The sequence below is a fragment of the Phaseolus vulgaris genome, chromosome 1 (genome assembly GCF_051622355.1).
Source record: "Phaseolus vulgaris cultivar YP4 chromosome 1, ASM5162235v1, whole genome shotgun sequence".
NCBI classification, from domain to species: Eukaryota; Viridiplantae; Streptophyta; class Magnoliopsida; order Fabales; family Fabaceae; genus Phaseolus; species Phaseolus vulgaris.
In genome coordinates this window covers 4855642-4874421 of record NC_143498.1, presented here as the reverse complement: position 1 = coordinate 4874421, position 18780 = coordinate 4855642, and the positions used below count along the sequence as shown (strand labels likewise).

Sequence of the window (18780 nt, the reverse complement as noted above, 5' to 3'; positions counted from 1 at the left end):
TTATGTGATAAATAAGTGTGAGAACTAATTTTTAAAAGTAGATGTTTGATATAATTTATGTGAAAAAAAAGTGTATGAAATCCATATACTTATATATAGGAAGTTTGCTTCAAATATCTTGAATACTTATTTATATAATCTAATGGTTTTTTAATACTTTTAACATATGTATATATGTATGCTATAGGTTATGTTTACAATTTTAATTGTTCTTAGTTACCTTTTGAAACGTTACAATTATAAATTACTTAGAATTGATGTTTATAAAACAGTGTACTTTATTAAATTAAGAATATTCAACATAAGATAAATTATAAAATTTATGAAATTGTAGGTTTAAGGTTTTGGATAATTTTACGTTACAATCTAAGGTAGTAATTGTAAATAACTTATACAGAATACTGCTAATTAAATTTAATTAATGTTATTCCTAATTTTATTCAGGTTTTTTATTGAGAAAAAATTAAGATAATTTTGATAGTTTGAAATTTTTTATGAATAGGTTTGGTTCTTTAATTGTAGAATGGATTGACGAAAGCAATGAAGTATGGAGACTAAGAAGGAGCTCCAAAGAACTCTTAGAACCTTGAAATGTCGTGAGGTAAGAGTGGTAGGTTTTGACCTAATATTTAGAGAAAATGAGAGAGATCAAACAAGGTGTTTACCCTAAAGAAAGGAGACAATGAGAGTTTGGTTAGCAATTTCAGGAGCATAACTAAAGTATATTTGATTTATTGACGAGTCAAACACTTCCATTTATAGGTGAAGGGTCCGACCAAATTACAAGTAAATTGGTACAAGTCTTGAATTTGAAACTAGGCTGCAAAGATGTGTGATATGTGTGACTAATCAGAATTATGTGATTGGTCTAGGATTTAATGTGGATTTGATTGAGTCCAATTATATTATAGATAGGTTTAGAAACCCTAACACTAACCATAATATACTTAAGGTAAAATACAAGTAAAAAAGGAATGAAAATCATATTTTACTTTTTTCGATTAAATCATGACTCTTCAAACATATATAAGAATATGTATCTACCTTATTTCCCTAATGGTTGATCATTTGATAGGACTTTGTCATCATATTTAGTTCCTAGTTTTAATAATCTCAAACAGGATTGTATGTATTAGATAAAAGTGAATTTTTTATATTTTAACATCTAAATGATTAATTAGATATGTCATTTTGACATATGATTGAAAAATTAAATATATATATATATAAAAAAGGAATAGCAAATTGAGATAAATGAAAAAATCAAATTTGTGAACTAGTTGTAAATTAATTAAAAAATAAAATCAAGAAGTATAGGAAAGGTAAAATAAAATATTTCAATATATGATATATATTTGAGTGAAAAACATGATTAATGTATAAAAACATATAACTTCATGAAATAGTTTTTAAAAAACCTTGAAAAGGATTTTGTTAAAAAAACTTAAAAATAATATAGTTTAGGATGAGGTCAAAAGCCTTTTTATCATCCTAAGAAACATTTACTGGCTCCAACAATGATTAATTTCCAATACTGTAAATAAATATTAATATTTTTCTAATCATATTTTTTTTTCTACCTGTATAAACTGAGATTCAGTATTTTATTTAAAAAAAATCAAAACTTATTGTCTCAGTACATATTGATAGTTGAAGATAAGGAGGATAGTATTATATTTGTAAGAAAATAATATAACCAATAAATATAAAATCATATCAAATAATTATCAAAACACATTAAATTCTTCACAATAATTTACAATATAATAAATTACCATTTAATTTTTTGTCCTTAGGATATAAAAAAAGGAGAAAAAATGAAAATAAGGTAGATTCGGTAAATCAAATTAAAATAAAAATGTACTTAAAAAGCAACCAACCTCATCATATTTTTTTTACTCCTAATTTTTCTCTAAGTTTTAAACAAACAATTCTAACTATCTATTTATTTATAGGAATCAACTTTTTATGTATTTTATTTATTTTTTTCTAAACCCATAAAGAAATATACTCTGAGTAAAAGTTCACTTCCTGATGGAACAAAACTCATCATGTATTACAAAGAAACAAAGATTCAATATACAAAAAAAAAAAAGAAAATGAAGAATTTATTCCTTCTAAAACAAGAAAAATTCTTGTCTGAGAAGCACGTTCCAAACTTTCCAAAAAAAAATATTTATTATAGAAGTTTTATTTTTTCATATTTTATTTGTGCAATAAAGTACAAAGTTGGATGCAGTGGGTAAGAATGAGATAAGGTGGTGAGAATTGAAGCTTATCCACAACAACAAAAGTGAGGTGGGGTCCACATTTCTACAAATTTAATGCTTCCTAAGAAAAAAAATATTATTAGTTATTATTTCATTGTTGTTATTTATAAAACTAGTGAAGATATGGTATTTAGTACAATTACAATTTAATTCTTTATTATAACATCTAATCTAATAGTGAGTATCTTATAAAATAATTGTATTAAAATGAGTTAATTTTTTATTAAAAATTAGAGTATTTCATTGTATATAAATAAGTATAAATTTGAATACAGTAATTTTTATTTTTTCAATGACATTTTCAAGCTTTGGAACAAAGTAAAGACTTTTTTTTTGGATTGAGTGAATTTTACGGGATTGAATTAAAATTAAAGTCTATTAAGGTGAGATGCAAATATAGATAAAATAATAAAAAGTAATTTTAAAATTAAAAATTACAAATATAAATAAGAATGGAGTGAAATGATGAGAATGTTATATTTGAAAAAAAAATGATTAAAGTAATATTATAGGGTAAAATAAAGCATGTCCTATAACCTATACTATCTTATCCCTTTGTAAGGGAAAGAAACATGTGGGACCCAACAATGAAAGGTAACTGAATTGATGAGCATGTCCTTGTGTTAGGTTGCCCTGTAGCCGTAGGAGGACCCTATTACAACTGTCCTTTTCATTTTCTTTTCTTTCATTATATAATCAATTTTGTTTATTTTGTTTTAGAAAAACAATATTCTATTTTCAACGAGAATTTAGGAACGTTAAGGGAAAGAGAGTAAAGCTTATCACGTTACACGTCATTTCATTTGATTTTTGACACGTGTTGGTTGTAAGGAGTGACCCTATGAGCATAATAATAATGGTGGTGGTTAACCTACACCCACTCTCTGTCTTAAAACCTTCCATTTTCATGACTTCAACAAATGCAAAATCAGATTCAATTTGGAGTGCCCTTTAATTTAAGACAGCTTCAGGACAACATCATCAACACAGGTTATGTTATCTGACATAGATACACAAAATCATATCATTCATACTCACTCAATACAATAAACTTTTCTTTTTTTAACATTTTGTTTCATGAATCATCCCAAAATCAATTGATAATTTTATATTCAATTATAATGATAAAGTTTAAATAAAAATAAATAGATATTATTAGCTGTTAGTGGAAACTAAAATACTTGGTAGTTGAAGAATGTAATATTTTAATGTTTGGTGAAAGATATAAAAATATGTTTATCATAATTTATTTACTATGTATGACACACTTTTATTCCTCATTCAAAATGTGGAAATCTGGGAAAATGAAAATTATTTTTTGAAATAACTTGTCATGGAACCAAAAATATGTCATTGAGCAATAAATATTTACCATTCACAGAAACAACTTTCTGGTAATATTTACCAATAAAAGAAAATCCTTCATTGACATATAATTTCATAAATAGCTGATTAAATTCATTCGATTTTGAAAGTTTTATTTTAATTATGGAATGTTGAAGAGAATAAGGAAGTGAGTATATTTATTTTTTAATTATATATTTTTGTAATCATATTCACACGGTATAAATAAAGTATTTGTGTGAATTTTTTCAACACAATACGGACCCAGAATAAAATGACAAAAAGTATGGTAAAATTTCACAAGTTTTGATAAAGGATAGTCTTGGTTTGTACAAAATTTCTAAAAAATTCTCCTGAAATAGTTTTTTTCCTTAAATTCCAGGTAAGAATTTCGACTAAATTTGGAACAAAACGCAACAAATTTCAGGTCAAACGGATGACTATTCACATAGGAAAAAAAATCAAACAGTTTCACACACAAACGAACATTCCTTTCAGCCCTGACAGTGATGAATAAAAAACTTATTGCAAATCTTGTGGGACGAATTTGGGACTCAAATCTCTACCAAAACTCAATAGACACAATAAAGAATGTCTGGTAAGAATTTCATACCAAAATACCCAAGGAGTAAGACATACTAAGCCTCAGGCCGAGAGTGAACAAAACTAGTTTTCCGGAAAAAAAACGTCCTAAAATTTTATCCTTGTATATTCTTTTTGTGATTTGTTTATGAACGTGCCTCTTTACCTGCGTGCCAACAACATAAGAAAGTACTTGTGTGAATTTTTTCAACACAATAGGACCAATAATAAAAATACAGAAAGTAGGGCGAAATTTCACAAGTTTTGAAAGAGGATAGCCTTGGTTTGCACAAAATTTCTGAAAAATTTCCACAAAATAGTTTTTTCTTGAAATTCCAGGTAAGAATCTTGATTGAATTTGGAACAAAACGCGAGAAATTTCAGTTTAAAAGGATGAGTATTCACCTAGGAAAAAAATCAAACAGTTTCACGCACAAACAAACCTTCATTTAAGCCCTGGCAGTGATGAATAATAAATTTATTGCAAATCTTGTGGGATGAATTTGGGGCTCAAGTCTCAGCCAAAACTCAATAGACACAATGAAGAATGTCTGATAAAAATTTCAGACCAACATACCCAAGGAATAAGGCGTAGTAAGTCCCAGACAGAGAGTGAACAAAACTGGTTGTCCAAAAACGAAACGTCTTGACTTTTCTTCCTCCTCTCTTCTTTTTGTGATTTGTTATTGGACCTGCCTCCTTACATGAGTGCAAACAACATATGAAAGTACTTGTGTGAGTTTTATCAACACAATACGAACAAGAATAAAATTACAAAAAGTATGGTGAAATTTCACAAGTTTTTTTGTGCAAACCAAGGCTATCCTCTATCAAATTCTCCCGGAATAGTTTTTTCTTGAAATTCCACGTAAGAATCTTGAATGAATTTGGGGCAAAAGGCGACAAATTTCAGGTCAAACGGATGAGTATTCACCTAGGAAAAAAATAGAACAGTTTCACACACAAACAAACCTTCCTTTTGACACTGGCAGTGATGAATAAAAAATTTATTGCAAATCCTTTGGGACGAATTTGGGCCTCAAATCTCATCCAAAACTCAATAGACTCAGTGACGAATGTCTAGTAAAAATTTGATACTGAAATACCCAAGGAGTAAGACGTAGTAAGTCCCAGACCGAGAGTGAGCAAAACTGGTTTTCAGAAAACAAAACGTCCTGGCTTTTCTTCTCCGTATCTTCTTTTTGTGATTTGTTTATGGACACCTCCTTACCTGGGGACAAAAAATATATGAAAGTACTTGTGTGAATCTTTTCAACGCAATACGGACCCAAAATAAAATTTCAGAAAGTAGGGCGAAATTTCACGAGTTTCGGTAGAGGATAGCCTTGGTTTTCAATAAAATTTCTGAAAAATTCTCCCGGAATAGTTTTTTCCTGAAATTCCACATAAGAATCTCGACTGAATTTGGGGCAAAACGCGAAAAATTTCAGGTCAAACGGATGTGTATTCACCTAGGTAAAAAATAAAACAGTTTCACACACAAACGAACCTTCTTTTCGGCCCTGGCAATGATGAATAAAAAAATTTATTGCAATCCTGTGGGACGAATTTGGGCCTCAAATCTCAGTCAAAACTCAATAGACGAGTGACGAATGTCTGGTAAAAATTCGAGACCGAAATACCCAAGGAGTAAGGCGTAGTAAGTCCCAGACCGAGAGTGAGCAAAACTGGTTTTCCGAAAACAAAATGTCCTAGTTTTTCTTCCCCTTATCTTCTTTTTGTGATTTGTTTATGGACGTACCTTGTTACCTGGGGGCAAACAATATATGAAAGTACATGTGCGAATCTTTTCAACGCAATACGGACCCAAAATAAAATTTCAAAAAGTAGGGTGAAATTTCACGTGTTTCGGTAGAGGATAGCCTTGGATTTCAATAAAATTTCTGAAAAACTCTCCCGGAATAGTTTTTTCCTTAAATTCCACGTAAGAATATCGACTGAATTTGGGACAAAACGCGACAAATTTCAGGTCAAACAGATGAGTATTCACCTAGGAAAGAAATAGAATAGTTTCACACACAAACGAACCTTCCTTTTGGCCCTGGCAGTGATGAATACAAAATTTATTGCAAATCATGTGGGACGAATTTGGGCCTCAAATCTCAGCCAAAACTCAATAGACGCAGTGACAAATGTCTGGTAAAAATTTGAGACCGAAATACACAAGGAGTAAGGCGTAGTAAGTCCCAGACCGAGAGTGAGCAAAACTGGTTTTCCAAAAACAAAACGTCCTGGCTTTTCTTCTCCGTATCTTCTTTTTGTGATTTGTGTATGGATGTGCCTCCTTACCTGGGGGGTAAACAACATATGAAAGTACTTGTGCGAATCTTTTCAATGCAATACGGACCCAAAATAAAATTTCAGAAAGTATGGCAAAATTTCACGAGTTTCGGTAGAGAGGATAGCCTTGGTTTTCAATAAAATTTCTGAAAAAAATCTCCAGGAATAGAATTTGACTGAATTTGGGACAAAAGGCGACAAATTTGAGGTCAAACGGATGAGTATTCACCTAGGAAAAAAATCAAACAATTTCACACACAAACGAACCTTCCTTTCAGCCGTGGCAGTGATGTATAAACAAATTATTGAAAATCTTGTGGAACGAATGTGGGGCTCAAGTCTCAGCCAAAACTCAATAGACATAATGACGAATGTTTGGGTTAAATTTCATACCAAAATACCCAAGGAGTAAGGTGTGGTAGGTCCCAGTCTGAAAGTAAACAAAACTGGTTTTTCGAAACGAAACGTCCTGGCTTTTCTTCCTCGCAACTTCTTCTTATGATTTGTTTATGAACCTGTCTCCTTACCTAGGTGCAAACAATATATGAAAGTAATTGTGTGAATTTTTTAAACGCAATACGAACCAAAATAAAATTATAGAAACTATGGTGAAATTTCACAAGTTTTGGTAGAGGATAACCTTGGTTTGTACAAAATTTCTGAAAAAATATCCCGAATTATTTTTTCCTAAAATTGCAGGTAAGAATCTTGACTGAATTTGTGACAAAACGCGACAAATTTGACGTTAAACGGATGACTATTCACCTAGAAAAAAAAATCAAATAGTTTCACACACAAACAAACCTTCAGTGATGAATAAAAAATTTGTTGAAAATCTTGTGGAACAAATGTGGGGCTCAAGTCTCAACCAAAACTCAATAGACACAATGACGAATATCTCGTAAAAATTTCATACCAAAATACCCAAGGAGTAAGGCGTAGTAGATACCAGTCTGAGAGTGAACAAAATTGGTTTGTCGAAAACGAAACGTCCTAGCTTTTCTTCCCTGCATCTTCTATTTGTGATTTGTTTATGGTTCTGCCTCCTTACCTGGGTGCAAACAATATATGAAAGTAATTATGTGAATTTTTTAAACGCAATAAGAACCATAATAAAATTACAGAAAATATGGTGAAATTTCACAAGTTTTATTAGAGGATAGCCTTGGTTTGTACAAAATTTCTGAAAAATTCTCCTGAAATAGTTTTTTCCTCAAATTCCAAGTAAGAATTTTGACTAAATTTGGGACAAAACGCAACAAATTTGATGTCAAACGGATGAGTATTCAGCTAAGAAAAAAATCAAACAGTTTCACACACAAACGAACCTTCTTTTCAACCGTGACAGTGATGAATAAAAAATTTATTGAAACTCTTGTGGAATGAATGTGGGGCTCAAGTCTCAGCCAAAACTTAATAGACACAATGACGAATGTCTGGTAAAATTTTCATACCAAAATAACCAAGTAGTAAGGCGTAGTAAGTCTCAGTCTGAGAGTGAACAAAACTAGTTTTTCGAAAACGAAACGTCCTGGCTTTTCTTCCCCGCATCTTCTTTTTGAATTTGTTTTTACCTGCCTCCTTACCTGAGTGCAAACAATATATGAAAGTAATTGTGTGAATTTTTTCAATGCAATACGGACCAGAATAAAATTACAGAAACTATAGTGAAATTTCACAAGTTTTGGTAGATGATAGTCTTATTTTATACAAAATTTCTGAAAAAATCTTCCAAAATAGTTTTTTCCTAAAATTTCGAAAAAAAAATCTCAACTGAATTTAAAACAAAACGTATGAAACCAAATATGTCATATAGCAATAAATATTTACCATTAACATAAACACCTTTCTGGTAATATTTACCATTAAAAGAATATCCTTCATGGACATATAATTTCATAAATAGCTTATTAAATTCATTCGATTTTTGGAAAGTTTTATTTTAATTATGGAATGTTGAAGAGAATAAGGAAGTGAGTATATTTATTTTTTAATTATATATTTTTGTAATAATATTCACACGTATAAATTTAAATTACCTTATTAAAAAAATAATTCAATATTTAATAAAGGAAATAAATTTATTAGAAGATGAAGAAAATTAAATTAAAATTTTATAATATTTGAAACTTAGAAAGAAGGTTATGATTAGGCAATTGGTTCCTCCATTCTAAATTTTAAAATTGATATTCACTAAAAAAAATTCATTTAAGAAAAGGAGAAAAATATATTTTTCAATAGATTTTTGTGTTCTCAAAATGGATATAAAATTAGAAAACTGAAGTCTCATTCTAAAACAAAATTCTGAAATATAAAAGTATATTCTGAAAAAAGAAATTAAAATAGAACCTCCAGAAACATATTTAAAAAAGATATCGTGAGATTTGAAAAAGTGTTCCAGAAAATCAACTTCCTTAATGTATTTTAGAATAATAAATCTGGAATATATTTTAACCTCCACCTTTCACTCTTATTTAAAACTATTTGATAATTTCAATTAATAATACAGTAGAGGTTCAAATTTGTTGGATGGATGAAGCAATTACGTGATGATTATAGGTGAAAGCTTTGGTTTTGAGTAAATCCTTTACTACATCCTCTAGATAAAAGAAACATATATTTGATATCAAAAATAGTTGTTATTATTATTTGAGATGTCAATACTTTAAATAAATATGAGTATAATTGAAATGTTAAATTTCATAATAATAAATTATATATGAATTTTTATAAAAAAAAATAAATTAATTGAGAATTGAATCATGGTATGTCGAACTAGTGCTTGATCTCATCCTATTCGACCCTTGCACTCCCATACTTTTCAAGCCTCTATTGTCTATTCTGAAAATATTTGGAAAAAGTTTTTCAAAAATTTCATAGTAATTCTTTTTTTTAGAACAAACCGTCCCAAACATATAAAATACGTTCAAAATAAGTCTTTCCTAATAGAATTTCTAAAATAAATTTTTTGAAACATATATGATACTTTCTTAATAACAACTTTACTACAAAACAATATGGAACAATTTTTTTCAGAATGTAAATAATAGTTAGACAAGCTTTCCGTAACAATTCTGTTCTTTATCCTGTAGCACACATAGAAAACGGAGGTATAGGCAGCAGCAACACAATGCAAAAGAGAGAATTTTACCCTTATGGGAGCATTTAGTAATTGTGGGGGTGCAAGAAGTAAAAGACTACAACATATTCTCCGCATGCAAAGGGGCTCTGCCTCTTTCTCGACTAAGCCAGCTCAAGGACTGTTTCTTCCTGCACCTCCATACCTTCTTCTCTTACCTCCATATATTTTTGAATTTCCAAAAATATCCCTCTATAATATTTCAGATTACTGAAAATCATTTTTCAAATTTATTATTAGTTTTCGAATTATGTAATCCGGAAGTCTTTTTTCAAAATGCATTATTACTTTTCGAATTACATAATCCAGAAGTCTTATTTAGCTTCTGAATTATGTAATCCAAAAATCTTTTCTCAAATGTGTTTTGGATTACATAATCGAAAAACTAGTTTATGGAAGTACCAAAAAAGGATAAAAATGTATTTTCATATTGTGTATGGAGGTGGCAGAAGAAGATATGGAGGTTTCAGCAGTTATCCGCTCCGCACTTAGCTACCCAGCATTTACCGTGGACACGATAACTGGCACACCAAAGATGCGTCCTTCCCGGTCCTCTCGTACTAGGGAAAGGTCCTCTCAATGCTCTAACACCTACACCGAATATGGACCGAACTATCTCATGACGTTCTAAACCCAGCTCACGTACCGCTTTAATGGGTGAACAGCCCAACCCTTGGAACATGCTTAAGCATACTATAGCCCCAGGTGGCGAAGAAACTGGGTTTCTTTTTTTCCAAAGTTCTATGCAATTTTTTCCCAACACCTTCGTTATTTTCATTTTCAAATTGTATAATTTTATTTCTTTATTTTTAAATTGTATAATTCATCTTATAAATTCTACAATTTGATTTATATTTCAAATTAAATTAAATTGTAAAATTCAAAATGTATTTTTCTCGAATACCTCTCAAATTCTACCATTCAAAATTCGAATTCTACAATTTAAAATATAGAATTATTTTAGAATAGTCTAATACCTTTTGAACTCTACAATTCAAAATAATTAAAAATATAGACTTTTCATATCATAATACAAGAAGGTAGGGAGTTGCAAGAAGAAAAATGGGACTTCTATCCTATGCACATATTGCAGCATGTTATGAAGAGAAATTAAACTATTTGTTCATTCATGTTGCTAAGGAGTCAAACGAAGTGACTCATTTTCTGGCCATTCCAAGATTGGTTTGGTTGATTTGTAATTTAATTTTTCATTGGACTAAAAAAGAAAACATAGTTGAAAGGAGAGACTAAGTTGAAAATGACAAATGATTAGTCAACGTGAAAACAAATAAAAGAAGCAATAATCCAAATATTACACCTCAACACCGTAATAATAACTTAACAAAACACATTACAAGAGATATTATCCAACCCAAAAATAGCCATAAAATCAATCTCAACAGAATCTAATCGCTGCTAAGCTGAACGCAATACTGTACTGAATATAAAAGTGACATAACTTATTTGCTTGAGCAAGCAAAGGGGCAGAAAGATTGTATCAACGTTTTTTCCTTTCATTCTCTAAAATGACTGTACATCTAACACGATGGATAAGGGCATCGAGACCATGAACATAATGATAAAATCAATTGGAACAGAAAGAATTTTCCGTCACATTCCAATTTAAGCTATCCTAAAGACTTGTATGATTCAAAGAACGAACCTTGAGAAGTAATGCCTGCAAATGACTTTTTAAAGCGGGTTCAAATCAATTTCAAGAAACCACTGCTTCTACTATAAGTTAGGGTATATGCCATTTACCCATGACCAAATGTCCTTTCTAAAAATAGGACAACAACTGGGTAGAAAACGAATCTTTTTAGCACCTCCTAATAATATTTGCTATGTTCGTGCCGATCTCTTTTTTAGTTTCTTCGCTCACAGGGACATCTCCAATGTACATGTCAAAGAAAGCCCCTAAGTTAAAATGAGATCATGAGGTAAGTTTCATACTGAAGATAAAAGAAATACAAATTCAAACTGGCGCAATGCAACCACATGTATTTGAATATGACTTACGACACAAGTCTTTGCTGTGGACACTTCCTATCTGATTGCCACTAACTGTACAGGTAAAACGAACACTTTCAGTTCACACAACACAGAAAAGACACAAAAGATGAGTTTAATCCTCGTCTGCCCAGAGGCAAACAGTATAAACATTTTCAGAAGTCAAATACGTGTTGGAAAATATAACTCACTTTTAGTGATCAGACGCCCATCAATTGTTTGTTTGAACTCAATTACTGTTCCCTGCAACATTGCAATATATCTAATGTAACTCTGACATCAGTAGTAAATTTAATAAAACAGAAAATAAACATATTGATAAATTAATTACCAAAGGTATTGAGATATTCTCTTCGAAGTACGAACCAAATGTCTCTAGGCAATGAAAGTCCGTGGAAGGATTTGTCTGACAAAAATTGGAGTACAAAGGGCGTTAAAATTTGAACTAACAGTTGAAACAACTAAAATTCCTTTTCCTACATAGATAGAGTACCTTTACTAATCGAGCTCGAAGTGATTTTTCAAAAGCACTGCAACCAAAAATACCAAAACAAATCAGCAGCATGTTGCTTTACCATGTACTTCTATAATCAATTGTAAAGCCTAACATCTCTATATTAAGGCCGCACCTAGTATGGGCTCTAGGCCCAAAATTAAGTTGCCCAAATATCATATCAGATGGGACTAAGTTATTTTAATTATTTAATATGTTCTTTGTTTCCTAAAGTTGGATGATGACACATGTAAGGTTGTCATCCGATTAGGTGCGTAGTTGTAGGTTATTTAAGGTATTGTTATTGTGTAATTTGCGTTATAAAGAAATGAAAATTTTAGTATTATTTCCCTTTTTACTTTCTTTGTTCTCAAGTTTAGGTTATTTACCGTAGCCCTAGTTTTAGCTCTCTAACAACACCACCGCATTAGAATAGCATCACACCAGACTCTTTTATAAACTTCATCCAGTAGTCCCAAAAATTACTCAAATCTAAATTAACTAAATCATTTCTAATTCAAACATGGTTCAGCGAATTCTTAGTGGGAAAAAGAAAAAATTACTAAGTATTGGTACATCGAGATTTGTACAATAGCAATACCCAAAACTGAGATTTGGACTTTAGAAACGTTGCCAAAAGAAATGTTTGAAGAGACCAGAATATTAAGATTAAATATTTTTTATAGAAAAAAAAAACAGTTTATATCTTCAAAAAAAAAAAAGTGCAGGAATGCCAAATCTAATTGTGAAAAAATTATTCATAATCACACAATTCAGAAGATAAAACTATTACTTACTCTCTCACACTGTTAATTTTCATACCCCTGCAATTTACAACAAGTCTAACAGTCATGTTGATATCCTCCCTGCAATGGTAGAAAACGACAGTTCCATCAAAATTAAGAATAAATCCCATAAACATGAAACCAACCAATTGCTTCTTTAAGTTAGCAAATCTTAGAAGTAGATAATATTGATCTAAATCCAGACTAAGGATATCCAATTGATTAAATCGACCTATGTTCATAGAAAACTCCACTCCACACATTTTCATATGTACGTTATAATAATCAATGCATGACTAGTTGTTATTACTGATAAGAGCAATCTATCATAAATAACATTTTATAGATTTATCAAAAATATGATGTTTGAGACCTGAGAAGATCCCTGTACAAGTCATGATGGTTATTCAGTTCATCAGCAGAAATTGATGCATATTTTGGCCCCAATTTCTCACAGAGGGAGTACGGATGAATATCTGTTAAAGACGAAGAGTTACACAAGAAGCACCAATAATAATCTGTCTGTTCAAAAGGAAGGAGGATATAATCAAGTAATCAAGAAAGCTTACAAACTCCAAAAGCATAGACTTTCAGTGACTTGATTTTAACAATGGTCATGGTTCTGGATCCTGTTCCAACCAGGACCTGAAGCAAATTTAAATCATCAGTTTATCTGAAAAATACTAGGTAAAAATGGAATCTCAACCAAAGCATGTGGCAATAGCATAATAGGCAAATAAAATTAATTAAAAGGAACTGGAAAGTGGAAACTAAAACAAGTTACCAGATCACACCACTGACAATTCTTGAATACTACATATAACGCAAGGAATTGAAAAATAACTTACTATTCTCTTACACCCAATTACCTGTTCCGTAAATCACAACATCTGGTTCATGGCTGAGTTTTGACTAACAGAATGGAAGTATCAGTTATTTCCAAAATAATAAGTCAGTTTGTGACTAAGTAAATTTCCCTCTCCGTATAACACTGTCATCTTCATCCTTTTCTTTTCTTTTCTCCTTTCTGCATCTTTTTATTTTCTCAGAAAATATTTGGAAAATTTTCCTTCATTTTCCCTCAGCCTATTCCATCAAATCATTCTCAAATTCTACTTCAAATCTTGTTCTATTTCTGATTCATGATTTACATTTGCGATGGTTTGGTATCACAATATAATGATGTTTGGTGACCTATGGAGCCCCTATGTGGATTTCAGATCCTATTTCCGATTCTCTCTCTCAGTCCAGAAACCATGGTATAGCAGTGTCATTGTCATCCTTCTCTTCCTGCATCTTTCATTTCCACAGACAATAAACCAAAAATTTTCCTTCCTTTACCCTCAGCCTCTTCCAACAAAATTTCAATGATTCTAAAGATTCTAAAATCTTATTTTATTTCTGACTCATGACGTACATTTAGGATTCTTTAGTATCAAAATGCAATGCTGTTTGGTGGCCTACAGAGCCCTAATGTAAAGTGATTGGATGGTGACCAGTGATTACTCTGGCAACAGACCTAACAATAAATCCAGTGAAACTTATTCCAAATAAAATTTTTGGTTCTATTTCACTTATAATTCTTGCAAGATTCATTTTTCTTGGGTCATAAACCATTGAGATACAAGAATAATAATAGGCCTAAAGAAAGTTCTACTAAAACTTCTTTTCAGCATTGAATTTTAGATTCAAATTCTTGTTAGCCAATTGTGATTACAGCATAAATACTTGCATTTTTCAATTAGTGTTTTATTTATTTATTAATGAGATGCATTGTTTATCCCAAAAGTTGGAATTCTAGAAACACATCCTCCAACTCGGATGTACTGTCACATGGTTCATCGGTTGTGTTTAGTTAGTTCAATGATGAAGACAAAGTTAAATTATTAGTTACTTCTCTACTTGTATATATAGGTTACTTTGCAGCTCCAATGTAATCACTTTCGTCATTCAGTGAATTTTTTTCTTCTCTCATCTTTGTTCTCCCTTCCTTCTACCACTTTTCCAACACTACTACTAGCTAATTGTACAAGAATGTTAAAAAATGAGTATCTCTTAACCCAATTCCGAGAAGTGCCAACACAAATACATTCACCCAAGAAGCATTGGCCCCTTGATAATGAAGGTGGATAAGGTGTCAATCAGACAATGACTCTGACATTTCTCCAGGAGATGTGCTATAATGCAGGATGTAAGACTTTTAAGAGAGGGGCAACTCCACTAAGGTTTGGTGCCTTGGTAAGTGATTCCCGTTGGGAGTCAAGCGTACGCAGCATTAGGCTTCCTTTAAGTTGGAAAATAAGAAAAGAATAATTTATCCTCATATAATGTTGCCCCCATACTGCTGCAAAGGACATGCCATTTGAATTTTTCAAGTACAACTCCCCGTTATGGAAGGCTAAGAAGCCTAAACAAATAGACTTGGAAGGCACATCTTTGGCCATTATTATCCGCTCTCATGTATACATGGCCCCTCTAAACTGTAAATACTCAACTTAAATCTTTGAAGAAAGACATGGTCACTTTGGTTCCTATCACTCAAACCTTTGATTCACATCTTTTACTTCATATCCACCCCCTCTTACAAGCATTTTTCAGGAATAATATTCCATAAAATTGGAACCTTCAGTTCTTCACTACAAGAAATTGGTGCTCCGTACTATTCCATAGACATGGATCTTAGACTCCTAAGCTAACCTACTAGGTATCTTCTAAACTATATGCTCTCGATAAGTACGTCTTGTTGCATGGTAACCCACCCCATTACACTAGCAAACTAAATTTCCAGCACCAACAAAAAAACTACCTAAATTTCTTATCAACTATAGACATGTTTGGGAAAAAAATCTCCAAAAACACTTTTAAAGAGAAAGTAAGAAGGAAAAATGAAATGAACTTCTCTAAAAGCTAAAGTTATCTTATGTATAATTTATTTGTAGAAGTTTTCTCATATTAGTTTTGGCTTCTCTAAAAGATAATTTTTAATAAACCAATTTTTACTTATAAAGAAGTTTATTTTTTCTTTCTTTCTTATTTTTTACTCCTATATTATGGAAAAATGTACCTGAACAGGTCCTATGTATTTGATAGCCACCTTTTTCTTTAACTACTAGATATCAATCATGCAAAGAATCTAGCAAGAAATTCTTAACTAAAAGTCCAAAGCAGTTGCATGGAGCACATAAACCCTACACACAAAAGAGCATAATGCCCAAAAGAACCAGAAGAGAATTTTCCAAACAAAATATTAACCTCGGAGTTGAAGCCGAAATCCTTCTCTCCAACAAATATATTGTCTAGAACCAAAGGAAATTCAATGCCAGTTTTAGGCTCGACTGCAGGTTTTGCTTCGTTTAACTCAAGATACGATAGGAACGGACATCCTTGGCATTCAACCTCCTTAGGCACTTGGTCAATGGTTCCATACACTTGCATATCAGGACTATGCAATGGGCAAGCTAGTACATTCGATGACCTATATGCAAAATTTTAAAAAATTAATAAGAAAATGACAAGCAAAACTAGCCTATGCACGAATTGAAGTATAGAATAAATAAAAAATCATCTTAGATATCATTTTAAAATTATTACTATAAAATTAAACAAACTTAACTAACCATCAGAACCTGTACTTGAGTTGCAATGTAATTAGAGTGCATTTAAATTAAATTCTAATTAGATATCATCCAACATATCCCAGAAAATCAATAAAATCAGCATCTCAGTTTTTGTAACGTTACATACAAGTTGTGAAACGGTGGAACAAACGCAGCAGCCAGCGACAGAAGAGGTAACGACCGAAGCCTCTTCGCTTCACTCCAAATCATCTTCATCGCCAAACTCGAAACCCTCCCCAACTTCACAGACGCAAACGATTTCCTCTTCGATCGAAACGGAAACCCGAACAGGCGCACATTCGTGGCCACGGCCTTAACCTGCGCACCACCAAACCGAGGAGGAGGAGGAGGAGAACCGCGCAGGGAACGCGCCACATTGAAAGTCGAAGCGCGTGAGAGCCACACCAGAAACGCGCCGGCGAACCGCGACACGTGTCCGAAGGCCTCTCCGATCGCGAAACTTCCGGGATTGTTGGCGAGCGAATGCACGAAGCGCGAGCTCAGAGAATTGCGCAGCAGGAATGGCTCCAAATAGGTGAACACTTCGGGATCCGAATACAGCGAAGGTAGCCAGACGAAATCGTTATTCATCGCGACGCACGACGGCGATCAGCTGAAGAACCTGCGAAGCGCGTTCTGGCGGCGTTCGAGAGGGAGAGAGAGACGAAAAGGTTCTGTTCAGTTGGGATCGCAGAATAATTGAATGCGAAGCTATTGGGATTTTGCGAGCCGCAACGTGAATATTGGCTTTGTTGTGATGCCGAAGGAAATAAGAAGGAAAGAGAGAAAAACGGAATTAAATAAGAGAAGGGTATATGCTTTGGACAGGGAAAGGGGAGAGAAGAGAAAGTCAAGGAGGATTCAACTCAAAAGCGATCTTTTCAGGGTAAAATTGGAAAAGGGACAAATCGTGGAGGCACTTTTTCTGCGTTTCACGGTTCTGAAGTTTCCATGGCCCACCGTTTTGATCACAAAATGATCTTTGAAAACGAGTGAATTACGTTTATGACCTTTAGAATCTCTTTCTCTATCACGTGATTTTACAACCGGCTATTGAGGTCGGTTTCTCACTTCCAGATACTCTTTGGTAATAACTTTTATTGGAGTTAATTTTTTATTTCTATTTGTTTTGAAATTTTGAAATATTATACATGTTTTCATTTAATACACAATTTAATCAATTACAAATTATTCTACATTAGCTGTATTATTAGGTTAAACATATAACTTAATTTTCTATATTTTTTAATTTTTAGTTTGATTTATTCACATTAAAAATTATTAAATAATTTATAGACATGTTCTCGATATGACCTACAATTTCTTTATTAAAAAACATAGTTTGCGAAACATGTTCTCGGACATAAAAAGTTGATACCGTAAAATAATATTTGAAAAATAAAAACTATATTGCGAAACATCTTTGTTAATTATAATTCTTTTTATTACCTTTTTTATTTTTTTAATAATTTTTTATTGATAATAGGGGATAGACAAATATGTGTTTCTGTTGGTATTTATAACTTTATTTCATTATTTTTTTTAGTTTTCAATAATTTTTTACTGATAATAAAGTGTGTCAAAAAATGTATATTCTTATTACTGTCATTTTGACTATCAGTCAATTGTGAAGTTGTTTTTAATTATTGACCATTTCTTAAAAATATTGGGATTTAATTTTAAAGTAGAGATAAAAAATGATAAATTGAATCGATGGACGATTTAAAAAGCAAAGTATTAAAATATAAATAAAATAGTCATAATTTATTTTATGCATTTCTTTCTGATCAATAAAAGTTGTGCTAACATGTCTCTGAAAAAAGAAAAATCTAAAAAATATATAGTTAAAAAATAAGAAAAAAAATTATTATATAATGTTTGGTATTTTTTAATTACTCGTCATTAGGTTATAAATCAAGATAATTAAATGTAGTATTTATTATATATTGTTTTATGTGATTTTATTTATTTATTTATTTTTTATATAGACGCTTTCCATCATAAATTTTGTATTATAATTTAAAAATATTATTAAAAATATAACAAAAAACAAATTTCTATATATTAAATGAATTTTTTTTATTATATGTTGTTATCGTAGTCTTTATTTGACTTGCGGTGTCGTGTGCATCTTTTTCGTATACTTTTCGTAAAAGGAATCTAAAATCACATTCCCACGATTATGCTGTGTCTTCCATTATTACTTTTTTTTTCTTCCTTTGAGAAAAAAATATTAAAA

General features: G+C 31.3%; 1 protein-coding gene across 1 annotated transcript; it reads right to left on the bottom strand.

Moving 5' to 3' along the window:
* Positions 1-10948: 10948 nt before the first annotated feature.
* Positions 10949-17393, bottom strand: FAP2 (Chalcone-flavanone isomerase family protein). Its single transcript, XM_068619894.2, has 10 exons — positions 16669-17393; positions 16177-16399; positions 13494-13569; positions 13298-13400; positions 12937-13005; positions 12140-12176; positions 11978-12052; positions 11838-11889; positions 11656-11700; positions 10949-11553 (listed from the first exon to the last, which is right to left on the bottom strand). The coding sequence occupies exons 1-10, from the start codon at positions 17130-17132 to the stop codon at positions 11456-11458; spliced, it is 1242 nt and encodes a 413-aa protein (XP_068475995.1). The 5' UTR covers positions 17133-17393; the 3' UTR covers positions 10949-11455.
* Positions 17394-18780: the final 1387 nt, after the last annotated feature.

Bases quoted from the DNA above. Each gene is read 5' to 3' on its own strand.
- FAP2 (XM_068619894.2), bottom strand. From the start codon at position 17,132: ATGAATAACGATTTCGTCTGGCTACCTTCGCTGTATTCGGATCCCGAA. The intron at 13,006-13,297 runs GTCTCAAACATC...CTACCATTGCAG, and splicing joins TTGTACAGGGATCTTCTCAG to GGAGGATATCAACATGACTG. The intron at 12,177-12,936 runs GTAAGTAATAGT...TTTTGGTTGCAG, and splicing joins AAAATTAACAGTGTGAGAGA to TGCTTTTGAAAAATCACTTC.